This window comes from Nannospalax galili, unplaced genomic scaffold (assembly GCF_000622305.1).
Source record: "Nannospalax galili isolate Female #2095 unplaced genomic scaffold, S.galili_v1.0 scaffold765, whole genome shotgun sequence".
NCBI classification, from domain to species: domain Eukaryota; kingdom Metazoa; phylum Chordata; class Mammalia; order Rodentia; family Spalacidae; genus Nannospalax; species Nannospalax galili.
In genome coordinates, this window is record NW_008352647.1 from 2,707,082 (window position 1) to 2,730,304 (window position 23,223).

At 47.9% G+C, this 23,223-nt stretch overlaps 2 protein-coding genes and 1 non-coding gene across 11 annotated transcripts in view; 2 read left to right on the plus strand and 1 right to left on the minus strand.

The window, feature by feature from the left end:
* Positions 1–6,777, plus strand: part of Plcg1 (phospholipase C gamma 1) — a 34,572-nt gene extending 27,795 nt beyond the window's left edge. Inside the window, exons 21-32 of one of the 2 annotated variants that reach the window (XM_008849586.3) lie at positions 12–115; positions 339–435; positions 682–751; positions 1,289–1,446; positions 2,864–2,960; positions 3,105–3,329; positions 3,423–3,571; positions 4,491–4,605; positions 4,717–4,878; positions 4,982–5,070; positions 5,174–5,361; positions 5,538–6,777. In XM_008849586.3, coding sequence (XP_008847808.1) covers positions 12–115; positions 339–435; positions 682–751; positions 1,289–1,446; positions 2,864–2,960; positions 3,105–3,329; positions 3,423–3,571; positions 4,491–4,605; positions 4,717–4,878; positions 4,982–5,070; positions 5,174–5,361; positions 5,538–5,580 — 1,497 coding nt within the window. In that variant the 3' untranslated portion in view covers positions 5,581–6,777. The remainder of the gene's footprint in view (positions 1–11; positions 116–338; positions 436–681; positions 752–1,288; positions 1,447–2,863; positions 2,961–3,104; positions 3,330–3,422; positions 3,572–4,490; positions 4,606–4,716; positions 4,879–4,981; positions 5,071–5,173; positions 5,362–5,537) is intronic. The other variant, XM_008849587.3, reaches the window with a different exon arrangement.
* Positions 6,778–8,971: 2,194 nt separating this feature from the next.
* The window catches only part of Zhx3 (zinc fingers and homeoboxes 3), a 125,804-nt gene continuing 111,552 nt past the window's right edge, over positions 8,972–23,223 (minus strand). For 6 of the 8 annotated variants that reach the window (XM_029554323.1, XM_029554326.1, XM_029554327.1 and 3 more), the window contains one exon: positions 8,972–14,750. In XM_029554323.1, coding sequence (XP_029410183.1) covers positions 14,740–14,750 — 11 coding nt within the window. In that variant the 3' untranslated portion in view covers positions 8,972–14,739. Of the gene's footprint in view, positions 14,751–14,997; positions 15,246–23,223 lie in introns of those variants that run through there. The other 2 variants (XR_003846510.1, XM_008849588.3) reach the window with 2 other exon arrangements.
* Positions 19,492–19,598, plus strand: LOC115067079. The gene has a single exon (XR_003846511.1). It is a non-coding gene; the product is annotated as a U6 spliceosomal RNA (small nuclear RNA).

A 23,223-nucleotide genomic window follows, 5' to 3' on the forward strand; every position in this document is an offset into this window, starting at 1 on the left:
CACCTCTACAGTGTGCAGTCAAAGCCCTCTTTGACTACAAGGCCCAGAGAGAGGATGAGCTGACCTTCACCAAGAGTGCCATCATCCAGAATGTAGAGAAGCAAGATGGTGGCTGGTGAGCCTGGCCTCTGGGCTGGAAAGCCTGTGGTATGGTGGGAGTCAAGGGGGTCCCTGCGGAGTTATCACCAAGAACACCTTGACAGCATGCTTTGTACAACATCTAATGAGCACCAGCAGGCTCTACCTTGGCCTGGTTTGGGTGTAGGAGCCCCCAACAAAGGATATCCTTGTGGGAGTTCAGGGTGGTTGCTGGAGTCAGCGCCCTGTGGTACCTGCAGGTGGCGAGGGGACTATGGTGGGAAGAAGCAGCTGTGGTTCCCTTCAAACTACGTGGAAGAGATGATCAGCCCAGCAGCCCTGGAGCCAGAGAGGGAGGTACGTCAAGAGCCACGTGTGGCACAGGTTTTTCTGTCCCCATGTTCTACTGCATGTGTCTCACACCCAGTCCCAGGTCTGTATGTGTATATTCAGACACCTGTCACGTGAGCAGTCACATGTGAAAGTCACAGAACCTGTGTGGCCACAACCTGGCCTCCATTCTACCTGTGCTACACTTGGCTAGTCATGAGTACACACAGAAATTCCCTCATGCTGACCATCCTGTGGCTTTACTTCCCATAGCACCTGGACGAGAACAGCCCCCTGGGGGACTTGCTGCGGGGGGTCTTGGATGTGCCAGCCTGTCAGATTGGTGAGTCCTGAGTCCTTTCCCTTGCTCCCTGTTCCTTAGCATCAGGTTCTCCTTTGTGGCTCCCATTCCTGGGGAGAAAGCCAGTGATTGAATCCCCAAAGGCTACCCCTATATTCTGGATACCCCAGGCTCTCGTCACCCTTGCTTTGACCCTGCATGAGCACCCTGTGCCAGGTACAGTGGAGTCAAGTTGGCAGAGATGCTAAATGCAGGCTGATGCCCCCTCCCTACTGGTTTGAACCCTAGGATTGGGAGGCGTGGAAATAGGGCAGAGGAGAGGTTGAAAGATATGGCCCCCAAGGAAGAGGCACAAGTCACAGCTGAGTGGGAGCTTTGGTTCCCCCATAACTGGTGTGATATGTCTGAGCTGTAGGATCCTCTGTAAAATGGGCCTATACACCAGTCCTGCCTGCTTATGAAGTGTGACCAGGAGGAAATGGAATGAAGTAGAAGTCCTTTGAGCCAGTGTCTAAGGTGTGGAGTGGAGGACAGAGACAGCTAGCTGTTCCTAGCTCTTGTATTATCTCACCCTCACAGCCATTCGTCCTGAGGGCAAGAACAACCGGCTGTTCGTGTTCTCCATCAGCATGGCATCAGTGGCTCACTGGTCCCTAGATGTTGCAGCTGACTCGCAGGAGGAGTTGCAGGACTGGGTGAAAAAGATCCGGGAAGTGGCCCAGACTGCAGATGCCAGGGTGAGAACCTGCCACACCTTGGAATGTGCTGCTGGGGGCTGTGAGGGCAGCATGTGGGCTTGTCAGGTAGCCAAGACCTGCAGCTCCCCAACCAACTCCTCAGAAGGCAGCAAACTGCCTGTGTTGTCTATACCATGCCCCAACCCTCGGTAAGGGACCAGAAGAACAGACTTAAGGTGACAATGTTGTATGCTTAGAAAATGTTGGGCTTGAAGTACTGTATATCTCCTGAGTGAGTTTGCTTAGTGGGCAGTTGAATATATATAATTCAAGAGGTAAGAGGGCTCATAGCAGGAGTGGAGTCAGAGGCTTAGAGATGAGATGGTAAAGGTAAGAAGAGGGCTTGGATTTAAAGGCCACTTATGACAGGGTGTGTGCCTCGAACGGGCAAGCAGAGAAACCCAGGGACATCAGGGCTCTGCTGTGCTGAGGACTGCAAACGTGCAGTAAGAACCTAGAAGTGTCCATTGGCTTTAGCAGCAGCAGATAATCCCATTGCTGGCTGTTGAGATGTCATAGTGCCATGGCCAGGTTGGAAGGCAGTGGGTAGCAGGAAGTCTGCAGTGGCTGATCATGAAGAAGTGGAGGCTGCCGTTTGTGGATAGGAGGAGAACTCAGTCTTGGTTGGACGGAAAGACCAGCCTTCTAGAGGGGACCTAGTGAAAGAACAAAGCATTCACAAGTGTTTAGGAACCTGTGTTTCATGGACGTCCTCCAGTATATTTGGTGGGCAGACCTCTGACTGCTTTGCAGAACAGACATGTGCCAAAAAGGGAGGGTTGAGGTGGCTAAGGATTTTGTCAATGTGTCCTGAAAGACAAAGTACTAAAAAGACAGCATCTGAAGGGCTGGATCCAAGGTCTAGGCCAGAAAAGGGAGAACCTGAATAGAGCGACTGAGACAGGAAAGTGGAAACAGTGGGGTTGCGGGGGGAGGGGGCAGTCTGAGTGGGCTGTACCTGAGACTAGTCTCTACAGAAGGATGGGTGGGGGTGTGACTGAAGTGGCAAGGGTCATCTTAGGTCTACAGCATACTTGGCAATGTGTGTGCCTAAGTGTTTCAGGGAACCAGGAAGCAACTTCAGTTTTTGCTGAAGTAAAAAGGCTGGGTAAAGAGTGATCAGAAAGCATCACTGGGAAGGCGTTGCCAACCTTTAGATCCCTGTGAGGTCATTTGGGACAGGTTGTGGTGAGGATTCCATCTCAAGAGTGTTGGGGAACAAGTGTGTCCTGAGGGACAGAGAAGAAGAAGGATTCTGGGCTGAACTGAGGACCAAGGGTTTACTGTCTGAAAAAGGTGCAAGGGGAAGGAGAGCCCCAGAGCACCTGCATTGTGGGTATGCCCAAGGCTGGCAGGGGCTTCCTTCCCCTGGGCAGGGCTCTAGCCTGGGGCTACAGGGCCTTGTATGTGTCACCAGCTTACTGAGGGGAAGATGATGGAACGGAGGAAGAAGATCGCCTTGGAGCTTTCTGAGCTCGTGGTCTACTGCCGGCCTGTTCCGTTTGATGAAGAGAGTAAGGCAGGGGCCCCGGTGGGGTGTGCATGTGCCTGGGGGTCTGCTGGTGAAAGAACAGTGTTTAGTACATCCCCCACTACCACCCCTGTACACACACTGCCAGAGGGCCGGGCTTTGTAAGTGTTCTTTCTGTTTGGCTCAGAGATTGGCACAGAACGAGCCTGTTACCGGGACATGTCATCCTTTCCGGAAACCAAAGCTGAGAAGTACGTGAACAAGGCCAAAGGCAAGAAGTTCCTCCAGTACAATCGCCTGCAGCTCTCCCGCATCTACCCCAAGGGCCAGCGACTGGACTCCTCCAATTACGATCCTCTGCCCATGTGGATCTGTGGCAGTCAGCTTGTGGCTCTCAATTTCCAGACCCCAGGTGAGGAGGGAGTTCCCTGTGGGCAGGAAGAGGCGCTTAGAGCAGTTGGACTGGACCACACCGTAATCCTATTCTGTAATCCCATTCTTCTAGACAAGCCTATGCAGATGAACCAGGCCCTCTTCATGGCCGGTGGACACTGTGGCTACGTGCTGCAGCCAAGCACCATGAGAGATGAAGCCTTTGACCCCTTTGACAAGAGCAGCCTCCGAGGACTGGAGCCCTGTGTCATCTGCATTGAGGTGGGTCTGCTTATCTGGGGCCTCAGAATGGGAAAGGACTGAGGAATGTTGGTGCTGAGCTTACCAAGAAGTAAGGGACTGGTCATTGGTAAGTGGGGGAAGGACACAGAGCCAGAGGCGAGCAGCATTTTCTGTCGTGTCTGTGTGGGGATAGGGGAACTGGACCTGAACATATTCTTGAGCTCAAGGAAGACCAAATTGTCCTCTGAAGTGGAAAGCCAGCTACACAACCTCCCACAGGCAACTGGGCTGACCGTGGCCAGTTCTTGGTACAAAAGAGGCAGGTTGTTCAGTAACATAAACCTGTGAAAAGTCACTGCCTGGCACAAATAGTCTGGTCAGAGTGGCAAAGAACAGGCTGGAAGGGGCCTGTGGTGACCCAGGCACTTGTCTGCAGGGGCAAAACCAGGGCTTGCTGGAGAATGATCAGCAGCCCCCTACCTTTCCAGACCCCTAGAGCGCTTCCTTGTTTTGATCAATCCTTGAGCTCCCCAGCATTTGTGACAGAGGACAACGTGCTGCTGTGGGAATCGGCAGGAGTGGCCCGAACAGGGTCTGGAAGGAATGAGGGCAACCTAGGGCCAGCTGTACGTCCGGCAGTAGTCGGCAGTAGAGCCACAGGTGAATGCAGCTGTTCCTCAGACTTCTTTTTTTCCCTGAGGGGAAAGTAAAAGATTCCAGTTTTGGAAGGGGCCGACATGGATTTAACATGAAGTAGTTTGCAAAACTCACATGAAATTTTTAGCCAAAGCTCAAATTTTTAAGGGCAGCAGCTTGCTCTGTGGTGACTCAACCAGGGACCTAATATGCCCAGCAGGGGGCGCGCAGCCTCTACTGCACATTTGCTGCCTAAGCCTCTGGTGTAGGGATGTTGGGGAACGCAAGGACAGTCCTCATCCTGTCTTTGCCTGCCCCATAGGTGCTGGGGGCCCGGCATCTGCCAAAGAATGGCCGAGGCATTGTGTGTCCTTTTGTGGAGATTGAGGTGGCTGGAGCAGAGTATGACAGCACCAAGCAAAAAACAGAGTTTGTAGGTAAGCTAGCCCTCCCCTGTTGCCGCTGTCATTCTCCTGGGGTGCTGAAGGCATCTCCCCATCAGTCTCCACATCCATAATTCAGCCTGAGATTTTGCCTTGCTTTTACAGTGGACAATGGGCTGAACCCTGTGTGGCCAGCCAAGCCCTTCCACTTCCATATCAATAACCCTGAATTTGCCTTCCTGCGCTTTGTGGTGTATGAAGAAGACATGTTTAGTGACCAGAACTTCTTAGCTCAGGCTACTTTCCCAGTGAAAGGCCTGAAGACAGGTAAGGAACCCTTCTTTGACACAGTGCCCCACAGTCTTGCCGCCAGGGTGGGGCTGGGCCCCTTGCTTGGTACCTGCTAGGCTGAGGCAAGCTTTTCTCCTAGGCTATAGAGCAGTGCCTCTGAAAAACAACTACAGTGAAGACCTGGAGTTGGCCTCCCTGCTCATCAAGATTGACGTTTTCCCTGCCAAGGTAAATTCAGCAAAGTGGGCTGGCCTAGAGTCAACAGAGAGCCAGGCAGTAGCCTCTGAGGTGCAGAGGAGACCTTGACCTCTGTGTCCTTGACCTTATTAAGCAGGAGAACGGTGACCTCAGTCCCTTTGGTGGTACATCCCTGCGGGAACGGGTCTCTGATGCCTCAAGCCAGCTGTTTCATGGGCGGGCTCGGGAAGGCTCCTTTGAAGCCCGCTATCAACAGCCATTTGAAGACTTCCGCATCTCCCAGGAGCATCTCGCAGATCATTTTGACAGTCGAGAACGAAGGTGAGGGGATGGGGAGGGGAAGTTGGCCAGTGCTGGAGCTTGGAGGAGCCAGGAAGAATAGCACTCTGTTAAGTCTTATCCTTTGATGGCCTGCTCTTACATTGAGAAACAATAATGTGGATTTGGGCTGCCCCATCTGGCTACAAAACCAGTAAGGATACTTCCCTTCTGTCTAGGGCCCCAAGAAGGACTCGGGTCAACGGAGACAACCGCCTCTAGTTGTGCCCCCACCATGGAGAGTAGCAGGTGCTGCGTGCCTTGTGGAGTGCCATGAACTGAGTTTTCTGGGAGCGGCCTGCTGTGGCAGCTTCCTGGTCTCGCAGCCTGGAGCCTGGATTCCAGTGATGAATGCTAGAGAAAACCAAGCCATTAATGAGATGTATTGTTTGGGGCCTCCATGCCCAGCTGTGGGTGAAGGCAAAATACTGTACTGTGTCTCGCATTAAGCACACACATCTGGCCCTGACTTTGAAGGTGGGGTCCTCCATCTTTTGGGACCAGGACCTGGGCCGAAGCCCCTTGAAGAGAGAAGCCGCCTCAGCCAGTGGCATAGGTGGCTTCAAGGAGCTGCTGACATTCCTGAGTGGAAGAGGAGGAAGAGCCTTACTGGGCCAGGGAAACAAAAGTTTACATTGTCCTGTAGCTTTATAACCACAGCTGGTCAGGGTGAGAGGGTAGATGCCCCCACAGTTTGGCCCTGGAGTCAGGACAGAGGAATGCAGGGCCTGTTTAGAGAAGGCCCTGCCCTGCCCGAGGAGGAAGACACAGCACAAGGGCACATTGCCCATGGCCGGGACACTACCCAGCCTGAAAGATACAGGGGATCATGATGAAAATAGCAGTATTATTTTTTTCTTCTCAGTGGTATTGTAGTTAAGTTATTCACTCCTCCTGCTCCTCACCCTCAAAGGGAACCCCAGCACAGAGCCTTTGAGAGTAGCCACTCTGTGTGGGGTAACCATGTTGGATGGGGCACAGTGTCAAGGTGGTAAGGCACTGTGGAGAAGGGAGGAGGGAGAAAAGGAGAGGAAGTAGCAAATCCTATCCTGATGAGCTTTTTTGTTTATAAGGCAAAAAAGACTCAGTACGCTCTTCCTTAGAAATGAATGGGGATAAAGGAGCTGCCTGTCTTGTGGGTCAGGTAGCCGGTGCCCAATGAAGCTGCTGCTCAGTGCGGCTTCTGCGTAGCTGGTAGAGATGCAAAGGAGATGGGAAGGTTGGGAAGGTAACCACACCTCTGAGGACAGAGGTTGGGGTCCAGGCCCGTGGGCGCAAAGGTGCCTCAGCATAGCCAGCATTCAGCACACGCAAACCCACTGCCCACATTTGGGCTCAGGGTTGGCCATTTGCTAGTTCTGCTGCCCTCTTAAGATCTGACTGCCAAATAAATCATCCTCATGTCCTTTTCTCTTTTAACATGTTTGCTTCTTGCCGGGAGGGGGTGATGATGATGGTGGTGGTGCGTTAGCTTAGGGAAGCATGGTGGTTATTTGGCAGTAGAAGCAAGTGTGGCGTTTCTGGAAACTTGTGAGGTCAAACAGCTCTTCCCTGTGGCTTGAAAGTGTGAGACTACCTTCTTTGCCACTTCATCTAATAATGATATGGTTGGATGGAGTACATCCTACCTAGGATAGGAAGCCCAGTCTCCACTGGACAGCCAGAGCCTCTGCTCCCATTGTGGAAACGCCTCTTACTGAGGTTCTCTTGTAGCCCTCTGTGCTGGAGCAGAACTGTCAACAAAGCCATGAGGACCCTGTGCTGAACCGGCTGTGCTGGCTGGGTCTGCAGCTTTCTTCCAGAGTTTTTCTGTCCCATGACAGACAGTAAGGGGTCCTTTCTCACAGGATATAGTGGCTAGAGATTTATTGGGCCCTCACTATCCCTGCTTTCCCACTTCAGAGCCTTGAACCCAGGAGAAGGTAGGGAGGGGCGTTTGCTGACACTGTGACTTTGCATTGCTGTGTGCCAGCCTTGCTTGGTGCTAACCACCTTTTCATCAATACCTATCTCCATTTTCTGAATAAGCATCCCAGGGGAGACTCAGTTCTGCCTTCCCTAAGTAGCTACAAACCCGAGGTTCACCTGTCTTGGCCTCTTGCCATATACCTGTGTCTCTGCTGCTATTTTGATCCTTCCCTCAAATGAGCAGATTTAAAGATCATGTTCCTCTCAGTCCTCCAGGTGAACCTGACTGTTGACTGATCCATGAGGCCCACAAAGGGGCAGATGTTGGTGAGGGAGACCAGACCTGGGGCTTAATAAGTCTTAGCATCTGGTGCTTGGTTGTCTCATCCCACGCGCATGCTGTGTTCCTGCATCTAACAGCTTGGGTAGCACTGCTTTCCACCATTATGACCCAAGAAGTCTCAGCCCTGGTAACCTTCAACTACCCTCAGGTGCATCTGAGAAATCCTGATATCACAAGGGACCCTTGCATGGACATTGTTCACAAGCTCCACTGCACGGGGGAGGGTTGAGAATGACTGGCTTTGGGAGAGAGAACCAAAGTGCAGGATTGAAAGGGAAGGCAGTGATACCAGGAACACAAGTGAAGAGACATGGCCTTGCTTCTGGCTATGGACAAGTCAAGAAGGGCCACCAGGTGTCACCAGTGGACATTTACCAGAGAGCATTGGCTACAAGATCAAGGGCATTCTGCCTTCTTCCACAGGACTCAAAACCCTATGGGAAGAAGGCAGGAGCAGTTGTGGCCACCTTCTCTAGGAAAATCCATTGACAGGTAACAGTGCCCTGAGCAAAAAGAGCAGAAGCTTCCCTCTGGCCAGGATCAACCGGAACTTCAGCTGAGAACTGGGACTAGAAAGACACTTGTCTTTGATGTCTTTGAACCATCATCTCTGACTATATCAGATCTGTTGAGGGTGCGTGTGTGGAGACCTCATTTCCGTGGGTCAGGCCCTGGGCCTCCCTTCCCTAGGACTTCGATAAGCCCCACGCAGCTTCCTTGGTAGCCACCGCTGCCATCGCCAACCAGTGCATCCTGAATCTGTCTGCCAAAGGCACCGGTGATAGCTCAGTGTTAAGCTGGTTTTGTCAACTCAATGACCAGGTTCTCTAGATTCAACACAAAGAAGCTGGCCTTGGGAAATGCCAGGTCAAGAGCAGACCCTGATGTCTGTCTGTACCCTAGGCCTTGCCTTGCTTATTGGTATGTTTCTGTTCGAGGTGACTTCATTTCAGGAGCCCCTTTCTACTTATACAACAGGCCTGCGCTATCCCAACAAAATTGAATTGCTTTGACTCTTAAAAGATGTTAGGTTAGGCCCCCGGATCCTTAAGCCTAGTGACAAGCCCTCTTTAGCAACAATGTGATCTGCTGACAATTCTTTTCTCAAAGGAAACTTGCTCATGTCCTCATAAGCTGATGCTCCAGGTCTAGCTTGGTAATCAACATAATTTCTAAAATTTCTTTGACGTGGAAGCCATCACAGCAAGCTCAGCAATGCAGGAGACTGGTGAGTCTGAATGTTCTCCTGGGGAGCTGAGGAAAGCCCCCATGTCTCAGTTTTAAGGTCAGATTTAATCAACAGAATGGGTTTTTAGCTTTGTTTCCTAACCCCCCCCATAACACACACAGCCAGCCAGCAGATAAGAAATGAGAAATGTATGTACATTTTTATTTAGGAACAATCAAAAGGTTGAAGTACCATTGAGGCCCATTTCAAACTGTACAAGCAATTGTGTCCCTGTTCCCCTCCCTTATTCAAAGCCACAGATACAAAAATCTAGGAAGTGTGCAATTTGCATCTTAGAAATAGCAGCATCCCCATGGGGGACCTTATTAAGGCCTGGGGAGACTGTCGAAAGAGGTCAGCCCCACACCTTCACCTCAACACACCACAGCCCACCTGAAAGGCAAAGGCTGTCTTTCCACTAAAATGTTTAAGGTAAAGGAGTCCCACTCCAGCCAGGTGTGGTAGACCACGCCTGGAGTCCAGCCCTTGGGGAAGAGAGGCAGGAAAATCACCAGTCTGAGGGTCAGCCAGGGCTACACAGACCAAAGAATTCCCATTCCATGTAGGCCTTATGTGACAGAAATGCTATTTTCTGTTTGTTCTCACACTTTGTTACTAGGTGACCCCTTACAGTTCAGCTGGAGCTCCAGGGTGCCTCTGGACAGACAGGACACTTAGCACCATGATGGGTGTCACTTCAGCTGTTCCTGGGAGACAGGAAGCACACCGGAAGCAAGACGGCTTGAGTCATCCCCAAGTCTCACTTCTCAGCAGTCTGGTCCCCTGGAAACAAAGGGGTCTTCACTGAGATCAGAACACAAAGCAGGTGCTCGAGGACCAGGAACCAGGACATAGGAAGGACTGTAGGCCTTTGGCAGCCTCTTTGACATCCCCCAAGGACTGTGTCAGAACGACTCAAAGAGCAATAGCCAGAGGAAGGCTAGCCCATTTCTGTTTAGTAACAATTATGGCACAGTCTGACCCTCCTGGCACAGCAGAACAAAGCGGCTGCTCAGAAGCGTGGGAGGGCTCACTGTTTGGGGTAACCACTGCTGCTCTGTGCCCATCCAGCTCCACAAGGACCAACCAATTTGTGCTGGAGCTCTGCTGAGGAGTGAGTGCTGGTTCTCATTCGAGCCACCCATCTCATGTGGGACCCTGACCCTGAATCAAGCAAACTAAGAATGAGACCAAGCTGTGTAGGCTGGAGCTAGGGACAAGATCACTCTTTAAATACAAATTGCACATTGACAGGTGCCATGTGATAGACTCAGTGTTTCTACTGGGACTTGGGAAGGACTGAGCATGTGCAGCCCTCTTTCGTATTCAGTGTCTGAGCAGGCTTTAGCCTAGACATCTTCGCCTTCAACTCTAGTCACACTGAGTAATTCTGAACCACCCACTTATGAAAGGGAATACAAGTTTAAAAGCATTAACCAAGAAAAGCTATTAACACACAGTTGTCCCATCTGTGTGGTTTGTCAGTCTCCTGACAGAGGCACTGACGGCAGATAAATATGCGGCCCCTCACAGGTGTCCTGGCCTGCACCTGCCCACCCTTGTGGGCAGCAAGAAGACACCAAGTATCAAGAGCAGTCCCTACCAGAACAGCTGCTGTCCCTCTGCTCTGCCTGGTTCTTGCCAGAGCAGCAGTAAGGGTCATGCTCCGGGGAGGGCAGAGACAACAGAGTAGTAACTAGTGCGAATCCACGCAGCCCTGCGAACCACACACGGGAGTCTGAAAAACCAAGAAAGCAGGTAAGGACCCATCTTTGTCATGGCACTCAGGGCCTGTCTAGTTAATTCCCAACCAGTAGGTCTCCACCTCTGGCCCGGATTTCAGGACAGCTGAGAAGAGGTGGCACCTGCTGGACCTGGAACTAGAAAAACATTTTTCCAGTCTGGAGGACAAGGCCCCCAGGACTGCTGGCTAGTATAGACAGGCATTCAGGAAGTCCCAAAAGCGGGCTTTCAGCCCTCTCAGAAGCACAGAAGCAAAGTGCCTTGTGTGAGTTCCTTTCACTTCACAGCCAAGTGCAGGTGCTGGGCCAAGAGTGCAGGTGGGCTTGCTGCCCCATACCGGCTACCCAGGGACTAGGAACACAGACTCCAGCAGAAAAAGATTTTGGGGCCTGTCGATTCCATATGGATTTCTAGCTGGGTCAGGTAGGAAGCCAAGCAGTAAGCAGTGATCACCAGTTCTGTACCATCAGTTACAACCCAAACGAGTCATTCTACTGAAGACCCCACAGCCTTATCAGCCCTGGAGTGTATGGCTCAGACCTTTTCCTGGCCCATTCAACCAGGCCAGAGCAAACTTCAGGGTAGGTAATTCAGGTTAAAATCTCACTTAGAAAGGACCAATTCTCATAAAGCCTGTTGGGCCTAGTGCTGGAACTCGGGAGACTGAGTGTTCCCCAAGCACGCTGACAAACTCCCTAATGTTGGTGGTGAGGCATGTGCTCTCAGATGCTAAAGAAGGCTACGGTGGAATAAGGAGAACCAGCCCCACTAGTTGCCTGCCCCAGGCCACCTACCAGCATTAGCCTGGACCAGCTGACTGCAGACCTTCATGTGTTCAGAGGACACCCCTTCTCCAGCAGACAACTAAGCTTTGCAAATGAATGTGATGCAAGAAAATTTAAACTTAAAAAATCATATGCAAAAGTGAATCTAGCCAATGTACTTGCCCTGGTAAACATCAGGGAAAGGATGGTGGCTTTAGAAAAAACACAACTCCGTATTTTGTTTCAGGATTTTCTTCTTGGCTGGCTTCCTGAAAAGTACCTTTATCTACTTAGGCTGTGATGTTAGAACTGCCTGAGCTGCTCCAATCTGAGGATTTTGGTCCATAGAGACTAGGAAGACAAGAGGCAACAGCCCAAGCAGTCAGCTAGGGAACAGAGACGAGAGCATCCAACCAGAAAGGCCTCCTCCCACCTTCCATAGAAGGCAACTGTGGGACAGATGTCCCAGAGGCAGAAGGGAGGAGGCAACACAGTGTGTCACAGCCACTCTCCAAGGCCAGCAGGGAACATAGTAAGGTGGACGCCCACATGGCCCTACCCAACACTCTACTTAACTTTCCTTTTGCTTCTAGAGAACAGGGTGCAGGGGCCTCAGGCTGTCCACCTGATAGCCGCTGTCCCTCAGCAAAGAGAAAAGAATTCTAGTCACTAGTAGACCTCAAAGTGCAGGTAAGCAATCCAGTGAAAAGACTTCTAAATCTGGCACTCCCACCTCCCTAAATCAAAAGTTCCTCTATGGTCAAAAAATTTAAGTAATCAAAATATACAAAGTATATCACAAATTCGAATTTCTATTATCAGAATGGTGATCTGGTTTCATCTGTTAGAACTGAATTCATTAACCCTATGTAAATAGAAAACAAGTTAGATATACATGACAAGCAACAAAAAACCCCACAATTTACTATCTCTAATAAGTTAATGCAGAACGTAGGGAAAGATTCATCAACTTATGAACAGCAGGCTTTTTTGTTAGAAGCAAATTCCATCCCACAGCCAGCCTTCTCCTGAAGGAACATGGAACAAATTCATTCTCCAACTGCGCAAAGCCACAGTGATCCGCACTGTACTAGCCACAGGCCTGGAGCTGCCACTTTGCGCCCCGATTCCACTGTCAGCGCACCCAAAGCCTTCCCCAGAAGCACCTGCTCAATGACTACCTCCCACAGCACCACCTTTGATCATCTAGTCTGCTGACCTTACCTTGCCATTCATAGTGTGGCCCTAACTACTGGTCAGGACCAACACTGAGAGAAAAATATGCCAGGACCAGTATAACTGCAAACTTTTCCATCCAGAAGATTAGCTGGTACCTGAGATTCGGCTGCTGCCTATGTCCTGCATAAATGGCCAAGTAACTTCATTGTCCTGTTAGGTGTGCATGGCAAGTCCTCCCCGTAGAGTCTATAGCATTTGGCTGTGCAGCAGGGCTCCGGAGGTGAAGCCTGCAGCCATGTTGGATCAAGTGAGGCACAGGTGGTTTCTCAGACACTTGCTGGCTTCCCTCTGCTGCCCTGTACACCTGCACTCCCTCACACACAAGCTACTTCCCCTGGCAGCCGTGTCCCACACAACTCAAGTATACATCTGTACATTTTTATAAGTATTAAATATGTGTACTGTATATGTGCGTATGTAAATTAATCTGCATGTACACAAACAGTAAAGTTCCAGGTGTCTGCTCTCTAAGGAAGGCAATCACTTACCATTCTTGCCAATTCCTTGATGTTTTGGGACCAAATAACTTCCCTCCCCAAATGGAAAAAATACAAAAATAGACTGCAAAACTTGCCAAGCATTCACCAATCCCTAGTCAGAGAAAAACAAAGTCATCTCTACAGGGAGAGGGAGAGCAGGAGAAACACCTTCTAACGGTTCCAGGGTTTTAGGTTTCCAAAGAAAGCACTCTCTCCCTGAAGGCAGGAGCTTGTCCTCAGACGGTCCAGATGGCCTGGGTTCAGGGAGGGCAGGACATGCCTAGAACATGACCAATGTTTCTTGCCCTGCCTGTGGGGCTCCTGCTACCCTCAGGCTCTGGGACCACACTTGGGGAAGAAGTTTCTAAGAGGTAAGAGGGCCATGGGTGATATCACCTCTTCCTGTACCCCTCGCCCCCAGTGTTCTCAAAGCAGCCAGCCTTAGGGATACCGCGGCTTTAATGCTTAGTCCATCTCCACAAGCAAGTTTTCTATGGACTCAAAGGCACCTTTTCCCAAGATCTTAATTCAAAAGTAGAGTTGTCTTTCCCCAGGTTGGGGTTGGGGAAAACACCCTCATAGGGACCTGTCCAGTGATGTCCAGCACCTCTGGGTCATGTACCCAGCAGTTGGTCAGGCCCTTGGTGTGTGGTAGGGGCATTCTGCCAGGAACTTCCACCTGCAGGTCTTTGTGTTCCAGACCACTCCGCTCTGATCATATCAAAAACCCCCAAGTCTCTTCAGCCACACTCGCTACCAGGCAGAGCACGCTTCCCTCCCATCCTGCAGGAGGCTGCTGCGGAGGCCAAGGTGGGTTGGGCTCTGGCTCCACCCTGCCTGTTTCCTCTCTCCACTTTCTTTTTGCTCTAAAGGAGTCTGGAGTAAAGACATGGGGGGAGCATACAGGTCAGTACATTAGGCTTCCCAACTAAGGTTTCTTCAGTTGATCAGATAACTGAGAAGTTATGGTCCATGATTCAAATGCCATGAAAAAGCAGAACTATGGTAACGAGAGTGGTAAGCACCCAAAAGTCAACCCCTGGCTGGGCTGTATTCTGAACTGAGGGGAACAGTGGGCTCACAAGGTAAGGCTAGCCTGGAAACATGGCTGGCCTCTGCTTGCAGATGCAGCGATCTCTTCAAAGCTGCTTCCTTGAGAAAGGCAAGTGGGGCCAGACATTGATGCAGTTCTGAGTGTGCCTTTGACCCCTGCTGCTGGGGAGGGGGAGGGCACCCATGGCCCCAGAACCCCTCAGAGGGCAGACACAGCGTTTTCAGACATGACATGAACATGTACTGCTTTGTTAACCCAAGTTTCTGTGTAATGAAAATGTTTGTAGTCTGACACTTTATTAAATGTATATAGGCAGATGTTTAAGCTAAAACTTGATTCTGGGTCTAGGAATATGCAGTCTCAACTATATTGTCCCTAGGAAACAAAGGAAAGGTCCTGCACCATGGGAGGAAGGGCTGACAAGAACTTTGCTGCTTGCTTGAAAGTGTCAGGCCGAGGGTGGTTAGGGCAGCAGTAGGCCCTGGGAAGCCTCCAGAGACGCTCTTGGGTGCCCAGCAGCTGGCCATCAGGATGACATGTGGCAGCAAAGAGGCAGGTTTGATCCTTTCACATGGCAGACAGCTTCCCAGACTGGCCGGTCCTTCACAGTAATCAGATCAAATTCAGTCTGTTTCTGAGGAGAAAACACAGGCCTGTGACTCCATGGCAGCTACAAGCTGTACAGCCCCCAGAGCAGTCCAGTCCTCACTATGCCAGGCTGGTGCCCCTGGTGGTGGGGACGACTTCATTCCATGAGCAAGGTCTTCCTGCCAACCACTACCCCCTCTAGCCAACCACTACCCCCTCTAGCCTGAAGAAAAGTGGAGAGCAGAGTGTGAATTAAGGACAGGATGCTGGCTGAGACTGGAAACAAAGGAAAGGTCCTGCACCATGGGAGGAAGGGCTGACAAGAACTTTGCTGCTTGCTTGAAAGTGTCAGGCCGAGGGTGGTTAGGGCAGCGGTAGGCCCTGGGCTCTGTGAAGCCTCCAGAGACGCTCTTGGGTGCCCAGCAGCTGGCCATCAGGATGACATGTGGCAGCAAAGAGGCAGGTTTGATCCTTTCACATAGCAGACAGCTTCCCAGACTGGCCGGTCCTTCACAGTAATCAGATCAAATTCAGTCTGTTTCTGAGGAGAAAACACAGGCCTGTGACTCCATGGCAGCTACAAGCTGTACAGCCCCCAGAGCAGTCCAGTCCTCACTATGCCAGGCTGGTGCCCCTGGTGGTGGGGACGACTTCATTCCATGAGCAAGGTCTTCCTGCCAACCACTACCCCCTCTAGCCAACCACTACCCCCTCTAGCCTGAAGAAAAGTGGAGAGCAGAGTGTGAATTAAGGACAGGATGCTGGCTGAGACTGACAAGGCCTTCAGAGTCCCTGAGGGACCAACAGCTAGAGCAGCATCCTGGCCTCCCCTCACTCGCCTAGCCCACTGCCCCAGCTGCAGAACCTGCTGCCTGCAGATCTTGTGTTCTAGGGGCTCTCCCAGCCTCCTGGCCTCTAGAGCCTTGTGCTCTGGCACTTGGCAGCTGCTGTTTGTTCTCACATCTTCATTTATAACTAGCAGGCTGAAAGTCAAAGTCAGGGCAGCTAATGGGAAGGCTCTCATCCTCTGTGTGCACAGACAGGATTAATGCTGGCCGGGGAGTATGAGAAGCTAGGTGTATATAACAGAGAAGCCTTGGAGACGAGGCTACCACCATGGTGTGGCCAGCCCTGCCACTCCTGCTTTGTGCTGTCATGCAGTCACAGGTAATCCAACATCTGTAACCCACTCATCCCATGTCTAGCGATTTTATTTTATTTGTATGAGTATATTGCCTGCATGTGTGTAAGTGTACCCATGTCTTGCAATGCCTGTAGAGGTCAGAAGAAGGCAATGGATCTTCTGGAACTGGAGTTATGGATGGTTAGTCACTATGTGGGTGCTGGGAATCCAACCTGGGTTCTCTGCAAAAGCAGCCAGTGCTCTTAACTGCTGAGCCATCTCTCCAGCCATGTCTAGCTTTTTTTAAAAAACAATGTAAAATACACACAACACAAAAATTCCAACCATTTTAAGTGTACGATTCAGTATCACATACATTTGCCATGTTATGAACCACCACCCTCAATAGAAATTCTATACCCATTAAACCATTAACTCTGAATTTTCTCAGCACCTGGTAACCTACATTCTAACTCTGAGCTCCATAAATTTGCTTATTCTAAAGATTTCATATGTGGAATCATACAATATTTGTCTTTTGTAACTGGCTTATTTCACTTGGTATGGTATGTTTTCAAGGTCCATCTATGTTGCAGGATGTATGAGAATTTTATTCCTTTTTATAAAGTATTCCATTGTTTGTATACACCACATTTTCTGTATCTGTCAATGGACACTTTCCATCTTTTGGATCTTATGAACATTAGTGCACAAATGTCAGTTCAAGGCCCTCTTCTCAGTTCTTTTGGTCATATACCTAGGAGTGAAACAGCTGAATCAGATAATTCTGTTTAACTTCTTTTTAAATTTTATTTCTGTTTTATGTATATGAGTATTTTGCCTCCATGTATGTAAAGTGCACCTCATGCATGCAATGCCCAAGGAGGCCAGAAGAGGGCAGCAGATCTCCTGGAGCTTGAGTTACAAACTATTGTTAGCTGCCATGTGGGTGCTGGGAACTGGACTGGGCCCTCTGTCAGGGTGCTTAACCACTGAGCCATCTCCCCAGCCCCTATGTTCAACTTCTTGAAGAACTGCCGAAGTGTCCTCCAAGGCTGTATCACTTTACAGTTGCACCAGCCATGCATGAGAGATCTACTTTTCACACATTCTCACCAATACCTGTCTTTTTCTTTGTGTATGTTATCAACAGTTGGTTTCAGTGCGAACTGGAGTCTCACTGTGGGTTTAATTTGCATTTACCTAATGGCTAAAGATATTAGTCATTTTTCATGGCCTCTTGGCCATTTATACATCTTCTTTGAAGAACTATTTATTTAAATAATTTATCCATTTCTAATTGGCTTGCTGCATTATAGGAATTTTATAGGTATTTTCAATATTAATCCTTTATCAGATAGACGCCTGATTTCCAGGTATTTTCTTCCATCTGTCAGTTGTCTTTTTGCTTTCTAGAGAATGTCACTTATGCACAAAAGATTTTTACTTTATTTTTTTGTTTTATTTGAGACAGGGTCTCCCTATATCCCTAGCTGGCCTGGAACAGGATTCAATTTCTGCCTCCCAAATGCTGGGATTAAAAGTATGTGCTGCCAGGCCCAGCCCTTATTTATTTTTGAGATAGGGTCTCATTATGTAGATCAAGTTGACTTCAAACTTACAGTCCACCTGCCTCAGCCTCTTGAGTGCTGAGATTACAGGAATGTGCAACCATACCTGGCTAAAGATTTTAAAAATCTTTTTAATTAAAAAAAATATTTTGAGCTGGGCACGGTAGCACGTGCCTTTAATCTTAGCACTTGGGAGGCAGAGGCAGGCCAATCTCTGTGAGATCAAGGCCAGACTGATCTACATTAGCAAGTTCCAGGCCAGCTGAGACCAAAATTTTTGTTTTGGAGGGCTGGAGTTATGGCTCAGCAATTAAGAGCACTGGCTGCTTTTGCAGAGGACTGTTGTTTGGTTCCCAGCACCTACACAGCAGCTAACAACTGTCCATAACTCCAGTTCCAGGGGACCCAATGCCCTCTTAGGCCTCTGCAGGCACTGAATGCACAAGGTACACTTACATGCAGGTAAAACACTCATAGATTTTCCCTTTAATTCTATTTTTACTTTATGTATTTTAGAACTTAGGTGTTTATATACTAACAATTGCTAAATCTTGTATTAAACTTTTCATCAAAATATAATACCCTGGTCTCGCATAATTTTTTCAAACTATTTTTGTTTGTACAAGTGTATGTATACTGGTATATATGTAGTACTCATGAAGGCCAAAGCTACCATGTGGGTGCTGGAAATTAAACCCTGGTTTTCTGGAAGAACAGCAAGTGCTCTTAACATCTGAGTCACCTCTCCAGCCCCTCATAACTTTTGTGAATCAAATTTATCTCATCATAGTAAAGCCACCTTGACTCGCCTGTAGTTATTACCTACATGACATCTGAGACAGGTAACCACTGGAGATGGTTTAGCTTGGGACACTATTTGGTTTGGGGCTATTCACTCCTGCCCCATTGCAATAATGCATTTAGCAGCCTAGTCCCTTCACCTGCATGTAACTATGCATACACACTCCTCTCCAAACAATGCATGTAGCAACCTTGGAGACCTCTTGACCCCCACCCACATCAGGTTATAAGAACTCCCATCTCTGAACAATAGTATGTTTCACCACTGCTGGTAACAATCAAATTTAGACAGTTTATATTCAAGTATATCCCAACTCATTTGGGTATGAAAAATCTGGCCTGAACTGGTTTTGGATGTGGGTGTCTTCTAATAATGATACAGGGGGGACTAAAAGTCCCCCATTTACCATTTTATACCTACGCATAACTGGGTGTGCATATGATTAAAATCAGATGCATATGGGAAGGGACATGAACAGCAGGAAAAATAAATGTATGAACTAATCTATCAATCAAAATATGTCCCTTAGTAACCACACAAAGGAAGCCCTGAACAGTAATTGGGATCCCTTGAGCACTCACTCATGTGGCCAGCTGTCAGTCTTGACAGTGTGTCTGTCTATAACAGGCATTATCACTTTGCTCCAAATAAAGTTACCTGTTTCTTTTGCAAATCTGTGTGAGCCCTTCCTTTCAATGTGATTACTGACGAGGATTCCTCTGGTAATTTAGCTATTTTTTAATCTTATTTTTTATTTTTCAACTCCTTTACTGCTTTTTGGAACATGTACTTGATTTTTTGCAGTATACTTGGTTTGACTCCCTTTGAATAATTATTATTATTATTATTATTATTATTATGTCTTTTTGAGACAGGGTCTCCTTGTAGTCCCAGCTGACCTGAACTCACTATGTAGACCATCACTCTGTAGACCAGGCTAGTTTCAAACTCACAGAGATCTGCCTGCCTCTGCCTTAAAAATGCTGGGATTAAAGGTGTGCACCACCACACCATTAAATTATTTTCTTGATGGTTAACTTGGGGATTGCAATGAACACCTTAAACTTAACAGTCTAATCTGACACAAATTCAGTTTCAATGTTCTGCAAACACTGCTCCTAACATCTCCCTCCTGTTTTGTTGTTTGTTGTTTTGCTACTGTTAATGGCCCAGATTGTATATATCTTCCTACACTGTAGCTCATTAACACATATTTGTAATTTTCATGAAATTTTTGTTTAAATTATACAGGGAAATAGAAAAGTTACAAAACAATGAAAAGTACAATAGTGTGTTCGCTTCAGCAGCACATATAGTAAAACTGGAATGATACAGAGAAGATTAGCATGGCCCCTGTGCAAGGATGACACACAAATTCTTGAAGCATTCCATATTTTTTGCTCTGGAACTTATTGAATATGTTAATGCTGTAATGAAATGCTTCTTCTAATCACATGGTTATTAAATAATTTTTTTTGGTCTTTTTGAGACAGGGTCTGCCTGTAAGCCCCAGCTGTACTGGAACTCACTATGTAGCCCAGGCTGGCCTTGAACTCACAGAGATCTGACTGCCTCTGCCTCCCGAGTGCTGGGATTAAAGGTGTGTGCCACCACGCCCGGCCTGGTTATTAAATAATTTCTAAAAAACAAATAATGAAAAAGAAAAGTACAATAGTAAAGGATTTTATATCAACCTATTAAATTACCTTTATTGCTGCTACCGTTTATCTTATGACTTCAAGTTGCTGCTCACCATCCTTCTGTTTAGCCTGAGGGACTCCAATAGGACAATCTACTGCTAATGAACTCCTTTAGTGTTTGTTCATCTGTAAATGCCTTATTTTCTCTTTCACTCTTAAAGGATAGTTTTTCTAGATGCAGAAATATTGGGTAATATTGTTTTCCTCTTTCAAGGACATCAGATATGTCCTTCCAGTACCTTCCACAGCTATTAACCTTACTTAGGATTCCTTACATGCAATGAGCTATTTTTCTCTTGCTGCTTCCAAAATTCTCTTTGAATTTGCCCTGTTTTGAGTTCACTGAGCTTCTTCCATGTGTATATTCATGTCTTTCATCTTATTGGGGAGTTTCCTGTCATTGTTTCCTTAACTATATTTCCTGCCCCTTTCTCTCTTCTAGAATTCCTGTGATATACATGTTTGTATATTTAACCATGCCCCATAGCTCCCTTAACACACATATTCATATGTTTAATCATGCTCCACAGGTCTCCTCACACACATGTTCGTATGTCGAAGCATGCCCCAGCTTAGACTCTGTGCTATCCTTCATTCTTTTTCTTTCTGCTCTTCTGGATCATTCCATCATTTCTCTGCAGAGCCACTGACCCTCCCTCTGCCTGCTCAGATCTGCTCTTCAGCCTCTCTAGTACACTTTTCATTTCAGTGACTGTAATTTCACTCTAGGGTTTTCTTGGCTCTTTTTTTATATATAATTTCTACTCTTTAACTGACCTTGTCATTTTGCACACATATTTTCTTCCTGATTTCCTTTTACTTTTTTCCCGTGGTTGCTTTAGCTCACTGGACACATTGAAGATAGTTGATTTAACATCTTTAACCAATAATTCCAATGCCTAGACTTCTTCAGGACGGTATCTGTCACATTCTTTTTTCTGGTAATGCACGTGCTTTCCTATTTCTTTTAGTGTTTTGTAATTTATTATCGAGAACTAGACCTACTAAGTACTTTGTGTGGTAACTCAAAATTAAATTCTCTGAACCTCCAGCATTGCTAATTTTTGCTCACTGAAGGCTGGAGCCATCTGTGACTTTCCAAACTCTTTTTGTATTCCTTGTAGTGTGGAGTCACTGAAGTTTCTGTTCTGTTGTCTCTGTGGCAATCTAAGATTTCCTTAAATGTCTGGTTTGCCAAAAGGGAAAATGCTTTTGTAAAAGACACAGTGTTTTAAGTCCCCTGCAGTTAGGAAGCTGCTTCAGCCCATGGGGTTGGAACAATGACCAGTCTCTGTGCTGGCAGAAATGCAGTGAGCACCAATCACACACAGCACTCTGACTTTTGGAGGACAAAGTCATTACTGCCCACTGTGCTAATAACAAGCCACACCAGACCCTGGGCAGTGGTCACCATGACTGCCTGCTGCATGGGTCTTGGAGGAGAACACTGCTACAGGAAACAGAAATTCACTAAAATATATATGCCTCTCTAAGCTCTCCCCTGGATGTTGCAAATGTTCAGTCCAAAATAGTTGCTTTAATAGTTGTTTTGATGAAGGAATGAACTCCTGGTGCTTCCTGCCCTGCCATCTTCTATAATATCACTTTTTTCAGGTTAGAACTTAATCATCCTCATCTCTCTTGGACATGACACCCTGGTCAGCTGGAAACCACAAGAAGCATTAGGGCATTTAGAGCAATGTGGACAGTCTTCCAGATGCAAGGGGAGAGAGTATCTACTCTGCACTGAAAAGGGGTCAAACTGTACATAGGAAAGCTGCTTCTTGCACTGCTCTCATTCCAAGCTGTCACCAGGTAGCTGAGAGGCTACCTGTGAGGCTGAGGCAATGGCTCAGTTGGGAAAGCGCCTGCCACATACACATGAGGACCTCAGAACCCACAGAACCCACATAAAAGCCAGGCATTGTGGCATGCTCCTATAACCCCAGTGCTGAGAAAAAGAAGGGAGTTATGCATGTCTGGATAATGCTGCTCCTGAAAGACAAGGGTTATTACACAAAATCCCAGTGCCAGATGTGAGACACCTCCTTATGAGCTATTGATCAGGGAGACCCCAGACGTCCTAAAACAATAACAGCCTCTTATTTCCTTTGGTTGCCCACCAGAACTAGTTGATAAGAGCCTACTGCTGAAGACATCATACATCTTAGTTGCCAGGTATAGAGAGGTCAAGCTAAAACTGAGCTGGGGCTTCTTCCCTGCTGGCTAGCTTTCATAGTGCTAGAAGATGTTATACAGGCTTCTGGGGGAGAAAAGGCATTGCCAGCCTTAGATGTGAACCCTACAAACTACAATACCAATCTGTCAGGCAAGATATGCCCACTAGTGCAATAGTGGCACAAATGTTATATGGGTAACCAACTGCTTTCTGATCCAATTTGAGGCCCACTCCACAAGGAAGGAATTCATGTCTGGTAAAAACCCATTGCTAAGGAGGTCCTAGGCACTAAGGGCAAACTTACTGCTGCTGTTTAGCTAAGCTGTCATATTTATGTTTATGCCCATAGACAAATGCTACTCCTAGTCTTAATCAGAAAAGCTTCTTTTTGCAAATAGTAGTAGTAAATGCAGAGGTGCATGGCTGCTCAAGGTGCTGGGAGGATGTGATGGCAAAGTGCTCGGCCCTAAACAGGACATTTATACCACCCTATCTAAGGCTCAGGGATCACCGCAGAAGAGGGAGGCTGAAAGAATATAAGAGCTGGGGGCTAGGAAAAGGGCAATGAAATGCTGTCCTCTAGGCACAGCACATTCAATGCAGTCATCACCTCACAGCAAGCTGTGGCTACCTGCAATGGCCTGACACAAGACTGGGCTTGTGTCACAGTCAAGCATGGATTGAGGAGACGTTTATAGCCCTCCCCCTCCCTGCTGAACTACTGGCTACTGATGGATTCTCAAGGAGGGATAGCAGTTATCTTCAATTGTATACCCACTGAGGAGTCCATCAGGTCCAAACAACAGTTCCAAATCCATGGTTGCATAGATGATCCTGGTTAAACTCAATGAGCCTCAAAAAAGGGGAGGCATAGAATGTGGGAAAGGGACTTACAGGAAGGAGGGGGGCAAAAGGGGTGGGAATTAATGCACTTTATACATGTGTGAGATTGTCAAAAACGAAATTCAATAAAGTTTTTTTTTTTTTTTTTTTTTTGACTGAGCTTTCATACATTTCGTGTCACAGTCCTTAATTTAGATTCCTCTCCCAAACGATGCCCACAACCCAGGGCCCCATCCAAACCCCCAACCCAGACCTCATACATTCCATCATACTTGTTAGGTACTATCCTGTCAAACATTGC